The sequence below is a fragment of the Pyxicephalus adspersus genome, chromosome 5, assembly GCF_032062135.1.
Source record: "Pyxicephalus adspersus chromosome 5, UCB_Pads_2.0, whole genome shotgun sequence".
NCBI lineage: Eukaryota > Metazoa > Chordata > Amphibia > Anura > Pyxicephalidae > Pyxicephalus > Pyxicephalus adspersus.
The window spans coordinates 48,951,046-48,969,732 of NC_092862.1; the positions used below are offsets into that span (position 1 = coordinate 48,951,046).

Below are 18,687 nucleotides of genomic sequence, written 5' to 3' on the forward strand. Positions count from 1 at the left end.
AATCCATCAAATATAAATGTAAAAGCCTATAGAAATGTAATGCTATTTAATTTTATTAGTTAATTAGCTTACAATGAGCCATTAAATCTGAATTTAGCAAAGTTCTTATGTCTGTGGGTTGTTCAGTTAAGGGTAAGTCAGTTAAGTGGGTTAGAAAATTTGTCAATCACTTTGGTTCTACTTGAAAGTTAAAACTGGCCATTTCCTGTACCGCCCCTTCTCTTACTGTGCCAAAGGTCTACTCAGCTGGTGGTAAGTTTATGTTTATAGGTAACCCTGACTTTAGAATATTCAAATGTAGGTGATGCAGATAAATCCCAGAAGAACAACTAACCCTGTCAATTGTGCATAGAAGTGAAAGACAACGAATACACACACACAATAGGAAAAAAATGTCCATATACACAGCAGACATAGAAACAATAGGAAAGAGAACCCTGCCCTTCAAGGTTAGAGAACAAAAAGAAAGGGAGTGTATGAGGTGGAGATTTATGTTAAATTAAAAGGTAGCAAGGGAGGTTGAGTGCTCATCAAAAAGGTGATATACACATGGACAGAGTGGACTTCAGAAGATAAAGGCAGAAGGCAGGCTCAGAAGAGAGGAATGATTAAGCAACATTCAGACACAAAAATGACAACACTGCCTTCTTTTTTACTTCCAGGTCATGTACCCTTAGGTACGTGTGCATGTACCTAAAAGAGCACATTGGGTTGACACTTGCTCATCCTCTCCCTTCCCTTTCCATAGAACAAAATGGTGATGTGTGTACAGCACTTCTTCGTTCATCTGTCACCAGAAATAATCACAAAAGATCAATTTTACAATGGTCATCTGACATATATACACACAATCTTTCATGATTTTTTTTGTGACAGATGAACTAGTGAGTACTGTACCGAATGTTCAGGTCTGTTCACTGGAATAGGGGCTGGAGAGGAGGAGCAAGCGGCTCCAGAGGAGTGCACAGCAGTTGTTCCCAATCAGTCGCAAGGGCGGAATGATAATGATAATGTTCTGTTATACACATGTCAGATTTTCACCCTAGATGAGCACAACCATTTGAAGTGTGAACATAGTTTTAGCCTCCAGGAGAAAATGTAACAGGTGAAACAGTGTAGGAGGGATATATTCATGACCACATTATATCAGATGCCTTGTATGAAATATCAATTAATATCATATGAATACCAAGTGACCCTCAGTCTAGGTCTGTACAGAAATAATTTTATACAATCCATGTCAGCATTGCATATGCACATCAAACATATGTGACCCTGCAGTTATGTATATTAGGCAATGAGAATACATTTACAATGCAGTAAATTATACACAGGAAAGTGGTAATAGAAACACTTTTGTTATGTCTATTACTTTGTGTGTTTAAACTTTATAAAAATATGTACCTCTCTTTGATCTGTTGTGTGAAGAGGAGTAACTGGACCTGCGAGATATTTGGGATCCACAGCTAGAACTTGTTCTTCTCACAGCTGTCTTTTCTTCTGGAAAGTGAACATGGATTGACTCTGCTGAGGCTGCCAGATTGACTGATTTTAATGATCCAACAGAATCTCTTCTTCCAGAAACTTCTGAGATCTCACCATCTGATTCATCCCTATGGGTGGTATTGTCGGTGATTTTGTCCTCATCCCAAAGACCATGACACTAAAGAAAAAAGGAAAGGAAGACGAAAGTTATTAAAAAGCAATTAATTTTAAACTGTTTTCCAAATGTCAGTCATACCAACATATGATTAGTATACAATCACAGAATGACAATACAAAATAGGACATTTTGGTCTTGATAGAGTTTTGTATGTGTTTTATATGTGGTTAAAAGTATAGAAAGGTCTTTTTGAACCAAACCTTTTTTATGTTAGTAGAATATCTCTAAAAGACCAGGAAGAGCAATAATGATAATAAGTACCCTTCAATGGCCAGCCCTATTCCCTTCCAGTTTGAACTATAAAGGTAACAGCTTGGGCTCTGGAATGGTTCTGATAGAGACAGTGTTGTGTATTAGGTTCATGGATGATGTTCTTTGAAGCTTACCTTTAAGATAGATCTATGAAAAAACAGAGCAAGCAGTTGAACCAGATCATAGTGGACATAGCCTTCTTTTTTCTCTACACCAATTATGTTGGGAGGATGGTAAGGTTTGTCTTTGAATAATTCCAAGTTAAAATTCCATGGGAAGAATCCAAATTGGAAAAAGTACTTGATCACAATAGTCACCTACAATAAAACAGAATCATGTAATTTATAGGCACATTATAGTTACTAATGTGTTATTCAGCATCTGATATTTTATACTGGCAGGGTGAACTTTACTCTGAATTCTCACATCTTTTTCTTGATTGAGAGTGCACTGGTTCTCAGTTAAGTCCTTTCTTTTTTTGGAAAGCTGACCATCAACATTTATTAAAGACAGAATGGGCCAGCAGGCAATTCTGATTTCTGAATGGTCAGAACTGATGCTTAATTTGAGAGGTATTTGCATTTAGGCTACTCTCAAGCCAAGGTTTCTGTCTACTTATAAGTCATATTCTAGTATTACAAATGCATTGAAATATTGTAGTGTTTCATAATGTTAAAAGAAGCATTAGATCTTATTGATGATGATGATTGCACTGTTTTATATGAGACGTATGAGAAGGAAAATACCATAATATAGGAATTTGGCGTAAATGTTTATGTAATGTTGACATTGGAGACAACACTCTACATACCTCAGTATATACAATGGCAGTCATCCAAAACCGTTTGCTGGGTCGTGGCACAGATAACATGGCCCACAGAAATATGAGGATTGGCAGCACCAATGTTATCATAGAAGCAGAAATCATATGATTGAGGATAATAACAAAATAGCACACCATTTCTGATCTAGCCACTAATGTGTTGTACAGTGCATATATTAGTTGTAGCAAGCGTGGTTGTCCAGAGTAAAACTTTTCTGATTCTTCCAGCTCTTCATCTTGAAACATTCTGAACAAAAACAAAAAATTTAGCTGATTTCATGGAACAATAAAAAGGTAAAGGTTTTGCATTTTATTTCCTCACCCCTCCATTAAAGCATAAGCTCTTTGGCATTTAAAGTGGGTAAAGGCATAAAAAGAAATTTTGGTATGCTTTACACTCTATATCCATAAATACCAAAATACTTAAGTTAAAACCTAACTATGCCGAAATTTATGCAGCAATATTATAAAATAATTCCTCCTAAAAGATCCACACTTACTTGTTTAGAAGCAGCTCACTTGCAGTTAATTCATGCGTAAGAGGTGGAAGTATAGAATCATGAAGTTTGTCAATGCGGCTGTCATCAGGGCTTAAAACCATAAGATTATTGTCAGCAGATTCATCACGGGAAGTAAATGAAAGCTGCTCAAAGCTAACAGCTTTGCTGTAGGATGGTGGAAGGTCTCCATCTGCTGCATATAAAGGCAAGTCTGAATCATGTGTATAGGTAGTTCCATCCAAATCAGCACTATAGTCCTCCTCCTCAGTTTCTGTTCTTGTAACTGGACTCAAGTGTTCTTCCTCTTGCTCATCCTCTACCTCCTCAATAGTCTCAGTTGTCCCTTGCCTTGAATAAACCATGGTGCACTGTGTTGGCTCACTATGTAAGAAGAAGTATATGACATACTGAGAGGAAATAAGATATGTTCAGGACGTTTCAATTTTTGAAATTGCCAGTTTTGCCAGTTTTAAAATGATAAATTCTAATAAATGTTTGTTACAAATTAACATACTTTTGAGTAAAGTTTTAAAATTGCTTCATTCAGTCTTCATCAACTTTTCCACCAAAACAAAATGTATGGTGTGAAGAACGGAACCGTCGCATGTGCCCAATAGGATTGCAAAATTGTCCACAGCAGCACTCTTTATAACAGCAAAGGTTTGTTGTATTTGTGTGATCGTGTTAAAGGAAAAGGGCTGCGGTGACTGATATAATGGTGTTTGATGCTGGGGGTACGAAGGCATAGCATCAAGCAGATTGGTAAAATACTTGTTTATAAAAGGGTTCATTGACAGTATGCCTTGGGCCTAAATTTTACATCATACAGTTTGTTATAAATTAAAATGGCAAATGCTTTCAATTTAACTAAACTTCAATTGGAATTTTAAGCAACATGCAGACAGGATACAATTTTTGGAATTTTGACTGACATGATGTAAAAATGCAGGTAGAGCACATATGTTGAGTAATGAATTTGTGAATAAAATAAGCATGCATGGATAAAGCACCTGGATGCTACACTGCCACTGTCAGCAGACGAAGAGGACATGTCCATGCTGTACATTTTACGAAGCCTAGGTCGCGCACGCTCACTTGTTTTTGGTATAGAGTCTGGTCCATCTAAATCATCAAGCGTAGATTGCCTTGAGAACAGCATGGTTGCTTCAGTGTTGCAGCTAGCAGCGCAAATAGTCACAAAGACAACAATAAGTAAGAAGCAAGCAAAATGTTTTCTACAAAATCTGACATGATTTCATGCAATAAACAAAAGGACAAGCACATGAAAAGCACACAAACTATGTTAATATGTATCATTTGGTAAAGATACCATAAAAAAAATTCAAACAGATTGCAAACTGCATATTTATATTACTTCAAGATAAGGTTACTTGCAGAAACAGGTACACGTTGTCTTTTTTGCTCAATTGACAAATCCCCTCTTCTACTTACTCCCTTGTGTCTGGATTGCTTTTAGCGTCTAAGGCAGTTAAAAAGGCAAAAATTATGTTAACTGCAGTGAACAGGGGTACGTGCACCTGTTTGGCAAATACTTATTTGGATGCAAAATAAATGTAGGTGGGTGCATACATCTGTAACAGTAAGCTATTTATATTTAGGTGAATATATATATATATATTAATTTACTTTACTTGTCACAACTGAAAAATAGCTAGTAATTAAAAAAACAAAATCTAAACATTAAAATATTGCAAACAAATATTGCAATGAATACTGCTAATATTTCCTCCTAATGATATTCCACAATGTAAAGTAATTTATAGAAATACGCCTAGTTCTAGTAATTTAACTGCAACTGTCCCAATGAATATAAACTAATACAAATCCATGGTATGGAATTGTTAGTGATAAAGTGGGAAGAACAATCCACAAATGTATAATGCCACAGATTTGGATGACATTTTGCCACTAGGAACAAGGTTACCAAACTTTAGCATCACAGAGCACGCAGAACTCATTTTGTACAGAAAAATATGCTGTAATATGTTATCCGATTATTGGAATTTGTATTTTTGTAAAATCAAGGAGTCTTTCACATCTAGCAAGAAGAATTTATATGAAATTCTCTAACAAGCAGATTTGGCATCTAGTAGAAGCAATTCTTTTGGCTGCAAGATCTTTGGCCATCTTGATTGGCCAGACCGGGATGACGTAAACTTGAGAGCAGGAGTTCATTCAGTCCTGGCAACACCAGGAGATGCCAGGATACCCAGCATGTCCTGGCATCCCACACTGGGATGAGGCAAGGACCATGATAGTTATTAAAAAATTGTGAACAGGTCTTGTCCCTTCGGCAAAAAAAGCCCTGCTTGTTCAAATCAAATTCCTTAAAATAGAAAACTGAAATCTGTAAATGACTGAAAATCACCATACACATTATTTTACGACAAAGAAAGTTAAAATTGTCTTGTTTGTTTCAAACAATTTTATTTGCTAAAACAATATTTTGCTTTTCCTATTACCTATTTGTTTTTCGGTTTCATGTTACTTTAAATCTATAAATTAAACACATACATGTTTTAAGAGAGAAAAATGTTCAGGGTTACTAAAGTAATACAATATTTTAGCTTTGGGATATTTAAAACACATTACATTTTCTCATAGCTCTGCTAGCAGAAGTTATTGGACCTAGTTGAAAGGAGGCAATAACTGTCTGATTCCCATCCAAAGTTCTGAAACTTATGACAGTTACAATTTCTTGCACATAATGAGCAAGCTTGACAATGTCTGAGATGTATTTTGCGTTAATAACTGAACCTGCCAAGTAAAAAATATTTTTTTTAGGAACAAAGATGAGATGTTTTTGAACACTTCTTTTAATACCACAACTACCTAATTATCTTGTTAAACAATAATGGGAAATGCCTATTAGAGCTTTACAGATATAGAATGGATCACAAAATTTGTAAGAATAAAATTTAGACAGAATTAGAAAATTCAGATGTTTAAAGCCAAATCTAAAATCGTGTCATTTCAATTATATGTTTGGCATTTTTGGATTAATAAACTTTATATGACAACATTAAAGAAATTATTTGATATGTGTGTATATAGCACTATTCGTACTTTGTATTTTTCAAATGCTTCACAACAGGCTTTACAGCTCAACCTGTTTCAGCATTTTGTAACCCTTACCTTTAACTGCCATTAGTTGAGATTTCAAAGTACAGACAAAGGTTATGAAAATGTACCTGGAAAACCATATCCTTGGAAATGTTCTCATACATTTTCAAATGGTTGGGAAAATATGTTATTCTAATACTTCTATAATGAAAAGTAAGTAGAAGAGATGCTGGGACATCTGTTAACCATGTATTTTATATTCTTGTTGTTGTTAGTATTTCATATATACTTTGATCATTTGCACATGCTCTACTACTTTTGCTTTGGGGTTAATTTATATATAACTGTCACAGAACTATCAGTTTGGGTATCAGTACTATCAGACATTACTTGATAAATCAGTGATTTACTTCAAATAAAACGGTATATTACATTACAATACTATAGTAAACAAGGTTAAATGTAGGCTGCATTTAGCATGGATTTGGTAAATGCAAACTATACCAATGGGTATAGGGTTAGAGCCTAAAAATGCATGGTAAAATATCCAGCACCAAAGCATGGCATTAATGATTTGTATTTTCTTTTTGTTGTAGCCTTTAACTTTCTCTGGTCATCTTTGGATGTCTGTGGTGATCTCAGGCATTAATTCAGTGGGTTTTGGCATAAACGTCATACATATATATTCTGGGGGTTCTCTGCAGTTAAAGTTTATTGGTGGTAGACTGTACATCTCAAATGTCATTTTTTTAAACTAGTACTTGTTTATCATGCTTCAAGTTATCAGCTATGTTTTGTGAAAAAAGACGGAGGGTTTTTGAAGATTGAGATTCGGCACACACAGGTACCTAGGAAATATAATCCTGGTTATATTCACAAAGGTGTCTTCTTGTCTTGTTCTTTCTCTTTATAAAAACAGAGGAATTGTATGCACGTATATTAAAATGTAATACCAAATTGTTTTATAGCAATCACCATCTTCAGCAATTAGGGCTGTCTTTACCTGGACATGCTGTCATGAGAAGCAGCAGAATCTGCACTGTCCATTCTTTTGCTGGAAATGTTGCCACTGGTTGCATGTGATGATGTTGGACCAGGCTCATCATCGATTCTGTCTAGTCCCGACTCCCTTGAAAGTGTCATCATGATGTGGTTTTGATAATACATGTGAATACTTTCCCGGGTGGGAACATTACCCTAAAAAGTAATATATTTATTTTTTACAAGGTAGGCATTATGAATGAACAATAAAAATGTTAAAATCTGGTACTGTATTAGTCTACTCATAAATATGTCAATTTTTTAGAGCTGATATTATAAAGGAGTAGAAACCCTTTACTCTTTTACTTTCCTCAAAAAAATAATTATTCAGTAAGAAATTATTATTAATATTATTAAGTAAAAAAACTTGGCTTTGCTTTAAATATACTTTTGATATCTGAACAATCTCCTCTCTAGTAAATACTGAAGTGATCAGACATGAAATAAGGTAATATTAATGTTAATATATGATTAGCCTCTACTCCGTCAGTAGTTGATTTCTAAATTACCTTTTTAATCTCCCTTGTGAGCATACAGCGCTCTATCCTTAGTACTGTAGAGATATCAATGTGCTCTCGTGAAATTGAGTTGAGCCAGGCAGTAAAACTATCAAGTGAGGCAAGGAAAAGGACCCATGTAAACTTCAAAATGTTAAATATCCTTTTGATGATGTTATCTGCAAGTGGAGATAAAAAATCATTTTGAATAATAATCAACTATAATATTTTGAATATTATCAATAATAATAAACCACAAAATGCATTAAGAATGTTGTAATATCTAAAGCCATACTTTGTAAACATGTTTGTTAAGTTAGCATTATATATAGGGAAATACAATCTTCTGTACAATGACTACCCAGGGTTTAAATGCCCATGTTTGAAATTACTATTCATTCCAATGGAACAGTCCATACCAGAGTCTTCTTTTGGGGCTGTAAAGAAAATACATCCTCTAGCATTTGGAAAGTGGTAAAATGCCCATAAACAATCCTATTTAAAGGTGACCGTCCTGTTCTCTGTTTACCTTTTGTAAGCGGGAAATTAAAAAAATATTATTTTTGTACAAACACTATTGTTCTAATATATTGACTCTAGGTTGTTTATCTATAAAGATCAATAATTTTTATAGTCATGTAATCAATATAGAATAAACACCCAGATAAGGCGTTGGTAATTAGGTTAGGTACACAATTGTGCAATTGTTCCCGACGGATAATTGGCTCAGGGTCAATATCGTATGAGAATCTTGCGTGTGTACAGTGCTCGTCGTCCATTGCCCGAACAACCGCCCAGGCAGATCCATGGCCGATGGACAACGAACGATCGTAAGGGAAGTGAAGGGGTAAAGAGCGCAGGGGGGTACTGCTCCGTCGTTCTTCCCATCCCCTCTATAGCATAGAATGGTGCTGTATTAGTCGTTGGAAAGGATCGTGAAAGATGGACGTGTGTATATAACCTACTAAGAAAACCTGATTATCATTTTCTACACAGAAGTGTCTGATGAATGGATTGAATTTTCGGTTAAGTATATTACAAAGACCCATTTACAAAGCTTTCTTAAAGCTATAATAAACTAGTTTACCTAATGGTCTGAAGCAATTCATGTGGAACCACATTTAACACGGAATTCTCTTTGAAATTGTCACAAACTGACTTTAATTCAAATCCTTAAAGCTGTCTTTGTGTGTGATTGTATATCCAGTAACCCACTGCTACTTTCTAACATGTGGCTTTTGTGGTATTGCTAAACACACGGACTTTAAGTATTTTTCCTATAAGTTTTAGGGTATTGACCTTTGTACTAACCAAACTCTTGGAAAGGCTAGCTATGACTGCTGCCAAACCTTTAACATTAAGATGCACAAATGTCTATGTGTAAAATATAGTAGTTCTTAAGCATAACTATATATAGCAAAGAACAGCGAGTATTACATATGATTTATAGACAGTAGCAGAAGAAAAAGTCACATTATATTAGCTAAGAACTAACTTTAAGGTCTTTAACTGTGGGGCCCTGTGTATCTCAGATAAAATACAGTAACTCTACAAATAGATTTTAATGACATCTTTAACCAGGAGACTATATAATACAACTTTTTTCAAAAGGTGATATGAACTGAGGATAAACCATTAATTAATTATGTAATTTAAGTGTTAAGGATAGTACCAAGAAAATGTCATAGCATAACATTAACATTTTTATATCCACATATCAGTTATAAGACCTTGTAAACAGTGCTATGACTTTCGTTTGCTTTTGTCTCTTTTTTTTTTTTTTTCTACAGGCAGTAATCTTTTATTACTGTGTCACAATTAAAACAAAATCAACAAAATTATCATGGTCAGTTTATATTTTACTTTCTCTTATTTAATCTTTATACACTGTATTCCCCAATCCTTCCAGTGATTTTTTTACCTACATGAGAAGTACATGAGATGCCTATGCCTAGAGTCATTCTACCTCTCTTTAGGGAATGTAGCCGCCTCATATCATGGCTAGTATCATAAATTACTAAGTATGTCATTTATTAGCCGGCAGTCTGTTTCCCAGAAAAAACGGTGTCTAAACTTGGAGAAAGCTGAAAATAGAAATCAGGTGTTTGTTTTAAACACCTATTGCCACTGTTTAAAAAGAAAGGCGGCCACATTGTAAGTCTATGAGAACTTATTGTTAGGTGAATGGAGTTTCTGATCACCAATTTAAGCCAGGCTGTCTGCCAGGGTCCAAACCCTATTTTCAGCTTGGTAAGTCTGGCGTTGTTAAAAAAGTTTCTGAAAGTGGAGAACAAAAAAGTGCAGAGAGTGAAGCTGGCACATTGGACGTTAGTGCAACATTCCACATCCCTTATTCCCACAAAATAATAATGCTAGGAATTAGAAGCTCAAAACATGCACAGCCAAAACTATATGGCACAGCTAAACCCTGGATGGTGAACTTTTTCAGCAAGAATAAAGCCACACAGGAATGTAGAATACAGAAGGTCCATTTACGCAAGCATCATCTGGTGGGGACTACATGCAAAAATATTTACAACACCTAGCCATTACAACTTCACTACGTGGCTAAAAGTATGTGGATACCACTCTTATTTATAGAGTTCAGGTGTTTCCAGGTAATGCTATAAGTCAAGACATCCAATGTGCGCCAGGTCTGCCTGTCGAATATGAGTCTGAAGTCAGCCAGTGCCTGACTTCACAAATGCCTTTGTGGATAAATGGGCATATATTTCCAAATACACACTAATAAATGTTGGGGAGGCTGTAATGGAAGCTGTAAAGTGTGTGGGGGAGGGGGGGGGCAACTCCAACTTTACAATTATGGGATATGCAACAACCTTGTTTAAATGGTCAGGTCAACCACTAGTGTAGGCTACTGCAATAATCTACTAGGTTGCAGATATTACTGTACCAGTGTACCTTGGATCTTTAAGACCACACTGACAATTTCATACTATGTAGAATAGAATATAAAGTGATGATGATTTGACGTCTATAATAGTAGCTTCAGACATCAATGAAATTAGAACAGGTATTAAATAATAACAATGGTTCAGCCGGCAGCAATCTGTTATATTTATACAGGTGATATTTGAATAAGAACCTATAAATCTAAAATATATTACCTAATTGCACATAGACAATTCAATCAGGACCATAAAGTCATCAACCTACCTGGGCCGTCTGACTTTTTTTTGCCATGGTCTTCTTTGTCTTCACATTCTATAATAATATGACCTGAAAGGCACGACATAGTAATTTTATTATTATATATCACATTTTTCATGCATAATTATTTTTAAAAACATATAAATTGTAATTACAGATGGTATGGAGAGGCAGTCATATTTGCATACTCTGCTTCTTTCCTACATATTACATGTCATTTGAAGAAACATTCTCATTGCGTATGTGTGCCAGCACCCACCCTCCCCCCCTTCACTCCCTATACTCACCCTATCAGCACCCCCCCTTTGCTCCATTGCAATTGTCCACAATACCTGACACGGCATGTGACTATCTTCCCTGTAAGATTGTTCAGGTTCTTAAAGCCAATTACCAGGTAATAATGTCACTTAACCAAGGGATTCTGCGAAAGAAATTCACTCCTTACAGCAGACTTAGGTAATCTATGTAATAGAGTAAAGGGTGCTTTAAATGACCGTCACAGATGCTGTATTGTGGGAAGCTCATGGAAAAAGAAAAAATATTAACACTCAAAAGTACAGTTTTTTTTGTTTTAATATAAAAGCACAACATGTTAAAGACCAGCCAATGTTTTGAAGCTGCTCAGGGTCCCATCCTCAAGGCAACATAGCAACAAAAAGTAAAGTATGCACAATACCTATATACGAAGAAAAATTACCCCCTTAATCCTAGCTTCCCCACCCCTGGTAACCCCAAAATCCAGTCAACCCAGTCATATCCAATCACCCAGATCTGGCAATAGGTGAATGCAAATTACCTAAAATTCCCAAGGGATAAGCAGCATGGATTCCAAATATAAAAGCATTGAATGCAAAATCTGCCAAAAGAAAATAGCGCACAGGTATTGTTTTTTTACATTTTGTATCAGTGCCCTTTATCCATTGTAGGCTTCAGGTATGTCCCTTTCTTGATTAGATTGCCACATCTGGGTAATTGCTCATTTCCAGCGGGGGGGGGGTTACAGGTTTTAGGGGCATATCCTTTGTTTATACTTTACTTTTTGTCAATATGTTGCATTGAGGAAGGAACCCTGATTGGCCCCAATATGTTAGCTTTTCTTCAATACGTTGTGACTCCAACAATAAAAAAAAAAGGAATCTGCATTTTGGATGCTGGTGATTTTGTGTTCTGTAACCATTTCCCTGGGTTGCCAACAACACTGATTTTAGTGGTGACTTAGAAGGAAAAAGGAGAAGGAGGGACTGCTGGGATGCAGAGGGGTCAGGATAAGCTTGTGCCATTTGTGTCACTGTTGCCTTGATGTCCATAGGCAAGATGAGAGTGTCTCTTTAATGCACCTTCGTAATGCTATTCTATCAGACCAGAGCCACTTCCTTGCCAACAATTCACCCTTTATGGCTGATTATTTACCAGTTGTTAAATAGGTAAGTGGAATAAAATAAATTAATACAGTCGTAAATGCTTATTGTAACAAAATGCTTAAATAAATACTGGTTGTGATTAGCTAAACAATAATGAATAATTTTCACATATAGATTCACACAAAAATAAAGATTTATTTTTAACACAAAACACTGGGGTATCCTTATATTTTGATATGGTGAGCTGTACCTTCTGCAATTCCCTTGCGTCTCATTTCCCTCTGTTTTTCCTCTTTGCTTTCCTTTCGTCTTTGTCTCAGGGCAGTTTTAGGATCTGTAATCCAGGCTTGATAAATAAACTAAACAAAACACAGTTATTTTAATGAAATATCAGTGTTACATTGGATATGGATAGAAATATATGTTAATACGGGAAACTGATTGTTTGATGTTTGGATATGTATTGTGAGATGTTTGGTCTTATTCTATAAATACTGACTACACTCTGAATTGGGTCTCTGCGCATGAATCGGTGTTCAAAGTAAAACATAGCTTAATTTAATTAATGAACATTTACTTTGCTATGTACATTTACCTGATTTAGTAACCAGCCCAAATCCAGTATTCAGTGTCTGGGTTGATAAATGGCTGCATCCATCAGAATTTATCCATTTTTTTTAGTTTTGTGAAACTTGCTCAGAGCTTCTGGAGTGTTCAAAAGTATTTTATTTCTATAAACATATTTTTTTATTTATCTATGTAATGCAACCATATATTTTGTGTTTGTGTTTGCATTTGGGTGAGAAAAACGGATATTATAAAGACAGAACAAACCAAAAATACTGTACTGTGTTTCACATAGAAACACATCCATTTTTTCCCTAACCTGCTCAAGAATAAATGGTAACATTTTAAAGTAAAAATAGAGAATTTATTAAATCACTGATCTAATCAGTCTTTATGCAGCCTAACAATGGGATTATCTAATTTTAAGACTTAAATGATAAAATGTACATCCAAAGCAGATATGGCAGTCACTTTACAACCTTGATTACTGTTATTTTTTTATTTAGAACTACTAATGGCATAATCGATAGATACACATAAGACTTATTTACATATATATGCCAGAGAATTTAAACTAAATCACAAAAGCTAGTTTAGAAACAACAAAATCATATTTTTAGAAAGAAAAAAGTTATACGAACCTAAATTTAAAAAGGTAAATTTTGTTACATTGTAAAAATGTTATTTTTGTATATGCAGCTATAGGTTACCTCTCAGTGACTTCTCATTTACACTCATTTACAGTTTTACATATGTGATAAGTTGTGCTATTTTATTCCTTATGTACATGCTACATTATGACATCACTGCAAACCACAATCACTTTATTTGTCAAATGTTTGAATAAAGGGATCTAAAAATTCCATACCTATACAAAGCAATCTGCAAAAATTGTCTAATTGTCAAATATGGTGCTATACCTAATACCCTTCTACAATGCTAGTTACTTGACTATAATTAATATACACTGGGATTGGTAATGCAGGAATTTATTTTATAGTATTCAATTTAATGCAGTGTTGAAAAGTTTATAGTTGCTGTTCTAAGAACTTATCCTAAAAGATGCTTCCTCTAAAGTTTCTGTCTTTGTTTTTTGATAACATTTTGTGTATAGGGAGTTAACATGGATCTCCAGCTATTATAAACTTAACAACTCTTAAAACTTAACAACTTTTTACTTTGTAATTGAACAATACATTAACTGAATGTTTACCATGGACAAAATATAACATTGTATAGAGATAGATCAAAGTTCAAAGACAGATTATCATTTGTACCAACAAATGAAAATACTGTAGGTTGGCATTGCATAATACATGGCAACATGCAAGATAACATAAAAAGCAGTTAAGAGAAATATTGTTTTCATGCAAAATTACAAGCATCCCCAAAATGCATGCATAAGGAGATATAACCAAAGAAGGGTCTCAGAGAAGCTGGAGATAATGCTTTTTACCAGATTTATAGAAAAACAATAAGTACAACTTTTAAATAGTTGAGATAACAGGTTAATTTATAAAGTCCTATTTAAGAAAAAGGAAATGGTTCTTCCCATTCATGACAGTATTCTAACACGTAACTAAACTTGCCGAAGCAGTATTATAACACAGTATTGGATATGCTAATTTAAAAAAAAGAGTTTACCATCTGTTTACACTGCTACCTCAAATTAGCTGATTAATACACACTACCAACAACACTACCTAAATACAAGCAGATACAATAGACCAAAGACACATATTATTTAATATCAGTTTCAGCAACATTGGAGGTCAACCTGTTAGTATGATGCATATATCTTGCAGAATGCAGCTGGCCTTTTTTCAGCCATTAAAACTCAATTAAAACTAAATTAAAACCATGAACAAATGGCTAAAAAATTAGTTTATTTTAGTAAACCAGGCCGAAGTTTAACTTCAATTGATTTCACCTTACTTTGCACTTTAGTAAGTAGACACACAGAGTTGACATTTCCGGCCAGTTAAAACTGCCATGGAAAAATCTGGTATGTCATGGAAAGCTGAATCTGCAGAAATTAGAGTCCTGAATTATAGTAATTTTTCTATCATACCAACAAGATTGAAAGCTAATGCATGGCTAATACCTGATTATCAAATCAATAAAATATGCAGTGTTCACCAGAAACTCTTTAAGCCGTATGCAAAGAAATTGTAGAGGGCTGGCAGCCCCTTGTATTAAGACCCAACTCTTCAGTAACTACTTAAAAAAGGCAGGGGGTTACTGAAATGTTCCAGGTGGTGAACCCAGCTAAAAGGGGCTGGGGAGAACAATGAATATAGAACACAGAGTTGACTTACACGTGAAATGTGCAATTCACAAAGAAGAACCATGATCCATAAGTGGTATAGCTCATCACTGAAAGTCGAAATCTTTAGGCATCGGCGATGAACCCTAGTGAATTGCTATTAAGAATTGTCATTATTGTTTTTCCAGGTAACAGGTATTATCCAATACAGAAACTTTCTCTTGGGGTTTGTGATGTTCTTTGTGTAGGAAACAGGCCATTTGCCCATCAACACATGGCTATACAAATGCCTTGGCATCCAGCAATGAATGCAACTTAGCTATATAGAACCCTGTTTTAAAACAAAACCAATATTAATACAGCATGGTTGCCTAAATTACCATATGTCCAACCAGCTTCCTGAGAATAGAATATAGAACAAAACTACCTACTACCCCTGAGGGTGCATGCACATGATACGATTATTCAATAAATATGAAACTATGAAAAGAGAGCAATGCTTACATTTGCCTTTCCCCTTTAACAATGTGAATTGAGTAAAAGACATGTATTTAGAAAAAAAGAGAGCTAAATCAACTGTGATTTTCAAATAGTGGCCTGCATTCCAAATTTTGTTTATATACATGCCTGGAAATTATATTTGGAGAAAGTACAAATGAGGCATTTGAGAGGGTATAGGCACTAACGCACACTACTCCTACAGAACAGTTTGCACATACTATCAAAATTCCTGATGTATACCTTTGCAGCTCTGATTAAATATTGAAGAATTGTTTTAGGCAGTTTAATGACAGACTTTGGCAAGGCTAAAATGGCTGAAGCAAATTTTCCAATAGCTCTCTAAAAGAAGGACAAAGCAATAGGAATTAGTAGAAAACAGTGAACATTTAGGATAATGACTAAATCTTAAACCACACAGAAAAGTACAATAACAGCAAACTTGACATTAGTTGTGAGAACACATCATTGGTCGTATATGTGTTTTTTTCAGATTTAGCAGAAAGGTTATTTGTGTTAGAGTTGCTAGAACATCATGCATGGTGGTGCCTGGTAAACAAATGTCTAATATTTGTGTTGTGCTTAACAAATGAACAGTTAGAAAAGTATGTGCATAATGGGTAGGCTATTGGCACAGTATCCTTTATCTCCTGATAAACACCACACATTTGTTCTTCTTGCCATGATAGGCATGTACCTAAATGTATATTCTTTTTCCTTCTGTACATCCCCATATAACTTCATTCTCTCTACCTGAATCCCCTAACTTCCCCCCCCCCCCCCCAAAAAAAAAGTATACCTTTATATACTTTACACAAAAGTAATTAAAATGTACCTTTACGCTGAACCCTACCATTATAATCCTACCTCTTAATACCTTCCCCCCTACCTGACCTAAACCCTAACCTTAAAACCTTAAAAAAAGATCCTAATACCTAACTTAACATATATCCCTCACCCTAACTCCAAAAATCAAGTCTAAACCCAAAAACAACTGAAATTTTATTTATAACATCAACCAAATGTAACTCTACCTCAACACTAACCCCTATTTCACTGTGTATTTCTTATAGATTTTATATATTGATGTCTAATAAACCAAACAGATTTAGGGGTCTGTTTATAGGGCAGTGAATCTGATATTCACTTAAATGTGATTATCTCTAAATTGAATCTCTATCAGGGCGAGATTTTAGTGAATCTTAAATTTACTGCTTTATAAATACCCCTAAACTGGAAAAAAAACATATATCTAGTAAAAGTTTTTCAAAAGTGTTTTAACAAGTCAATTCATAAAGCCATTACTACAGGAACCCCTACTTAAAAAGTTATTATATAAGAGTATTTTCACTTTATTTTGAGTAATTGTCATATAAGTTATTACCCTGAGAGAAAACTGGCGTTAACATATTAACTTATTTCAATGTGTAAAAGTTTAAGCAAATTAAAGCAATGCCAAAATGTGCTTCTTCACTTTCTTCTATCCTTTAATACTGGGAAATAAAGTTTGTTTTAAAACTTTATTTTTCAGAACTTCTTCCAGTAAAAGTGAAGATAGGCTTATACCAAAAACACCTTTCTCACAATGAAGGGTTTGGTCAATGCTATAGGCAAGCAGCATTGAAACTGAATGAATCAAGTGTTCATTTCAGTGATAACTATATAAAAACAGAACCAGACACCTTATGTACAAAATTATACAAGCGTTCCTTTACAGTAAGAAAATGTGCTTGTTGTTCACACTGCTTCCTGGTCCAAACCTACCTGGAAAGCAGACCTCCTTCTCGTCTCATCTTCATCTTTATTGTCATCATCTTCTTCCTCTTCACTGTCCGTCTCAAACAAATAATAATCACCGCTTCTGACCACTAAGCAAGATAAAGTAGTTACTCACTTCTTGAACTTTTAGAAAGGTTTGACAATCTCAAGGACTAATTAAACAACACACTAATTATCAGTGAGCACATGCCTGATGTTGAGTATATGGAAACCCGGTGTGATTTTTATAAAAGTTTATTGTACTTTTATTTTGTAGGCACCTCATTTGCCTGCAGCTTTATAGGAGTATTTACTTACCTCCTGTTCTGCCCAGATTTTTACTTTGCAGCCTACCCAACTCTACTCAGGTTTTTTTTCACAATCTTCCACCAGACTAAATAATTGCAATAAAAAGCCCTACATTATCTAATTGCATGACAGGTAAGTATGTGCTCTACAGAACTGCCTATGAGCAGACTAACCCCATTAAGAAAATTGAACTACAAATAATTTTTTTTTCAATAGTAAAATGTATTTCTTTATATCAACCTTTCCAGCCTTTAAATACTACAACAAAAATGATAAAAACAGTGGTTACAAATATCAAGAATACTATTAATGTAATAAAGGTTTGTATTACTGCGATCATAGTCGGGATTGTACCTACACAAACATGGCACTGACACTATAGTATCATGTTTAATTATAACTATTTTGGTTGCTTAACCTGTGTTGATAAATTCACTGTATTACAAGGCTAAGGTTTATAGGATAGCATAAGCAATATAATGCAAGTTTTGACCAGGTTACGTATTTCAACTAAATAACACCCAACCAGATGTTGGTTAGTGGGTAGTCACAATTGGATAATCCAGCAACCAAATGATCTTTCTCATAAAATATAGTTGCACATATACTGTATGTAAATTAATTTGTTACATGCTAGGTAAGCAAGATGTGATAGCACTTTTTGATACCCCTGAAGCCAACCAATGTCAGGGAAGAAAAATCATTTGCTCATGAAAATCCAACCTGGCTTGTTGACTCTTCCCCCAAAAACTTTAAAAAGGATGATTTCATGTTGGGGATACAAACATGATCATTTCCCTGTTCCAGAAAGCAAAAACTCTCTAGTAGCTAAGGTAAGCACCTTAAGGTCTTAAATCTTCCCTACATCAATAGGCAAAAAAAGCTAATGCTTTAACA

At 34.7% G+C, this 18,687-nt stretch overlaps 1 protein-coding gene across 4 annotated transcripts in view; it reads right to left on the reverse strand.

Annotated features, from left to right (window-relative positions):
* The window catches only part of PIEZO2 (piezo type mechanosensitive ion channel component 2), a 216,519-nt gene that overhangs the window by 13,729 nt on the left and 184,103 nt on the right, over positions 1 to 18,687 (reverse strand). For 2 of the 4 annotated variants that reach the window (XM_072411452.1, XM_072411451.1), the window contains 10 exons: positions 17,488 to 17,591; positions 12,643 to 12,751; positions 11,038 to 11,100; positions 7,873 to 8,039; positions 7,326 to 7,519; positions 4,249 to 4,416; positions 3,239 to 3,619; positions 2,727 to 2,985; positions 2,050 to 2,232; positions 1,405 to 1,663 (listed from right to left, as the gene is read on the reverse strand). In XM_072411452.1, the coding sequence (XP_072267553.1) occupies positions 1,405 to 1,663; positions 2,050 to 2,232; positions 2,727 to 2,985; positions 3,239 to 3,619; positions 4,249 to 4,416; positions 7,326 to 7,519; positions 7,873 to 8,039; positions 11,038 to 11,100; positions 12,643 to 12,751; positions 17,488 to 17,591 (1,887 nt within the window). Of the gene's footprint in view, positions 1 to 1,404; positions 1,664 to 2,049; positions 2,233 to 2,726; positions 2,986 to 3,238; positions 3,620 to 4,248; positions 4,417 to 7,325; positions 7,520 to 7,872; positions 8,040 to 11,037; positions 11,101 to 12,642; positions 12,752 to 15,966; positions 16,066 to 17,487; positions 17,592 to 18,687 lie in introns of all 4 variants that reach the window. The other 2 variants (XM_072411454.1, XM_072411453.1) reach the window with 2 other exon arrangements.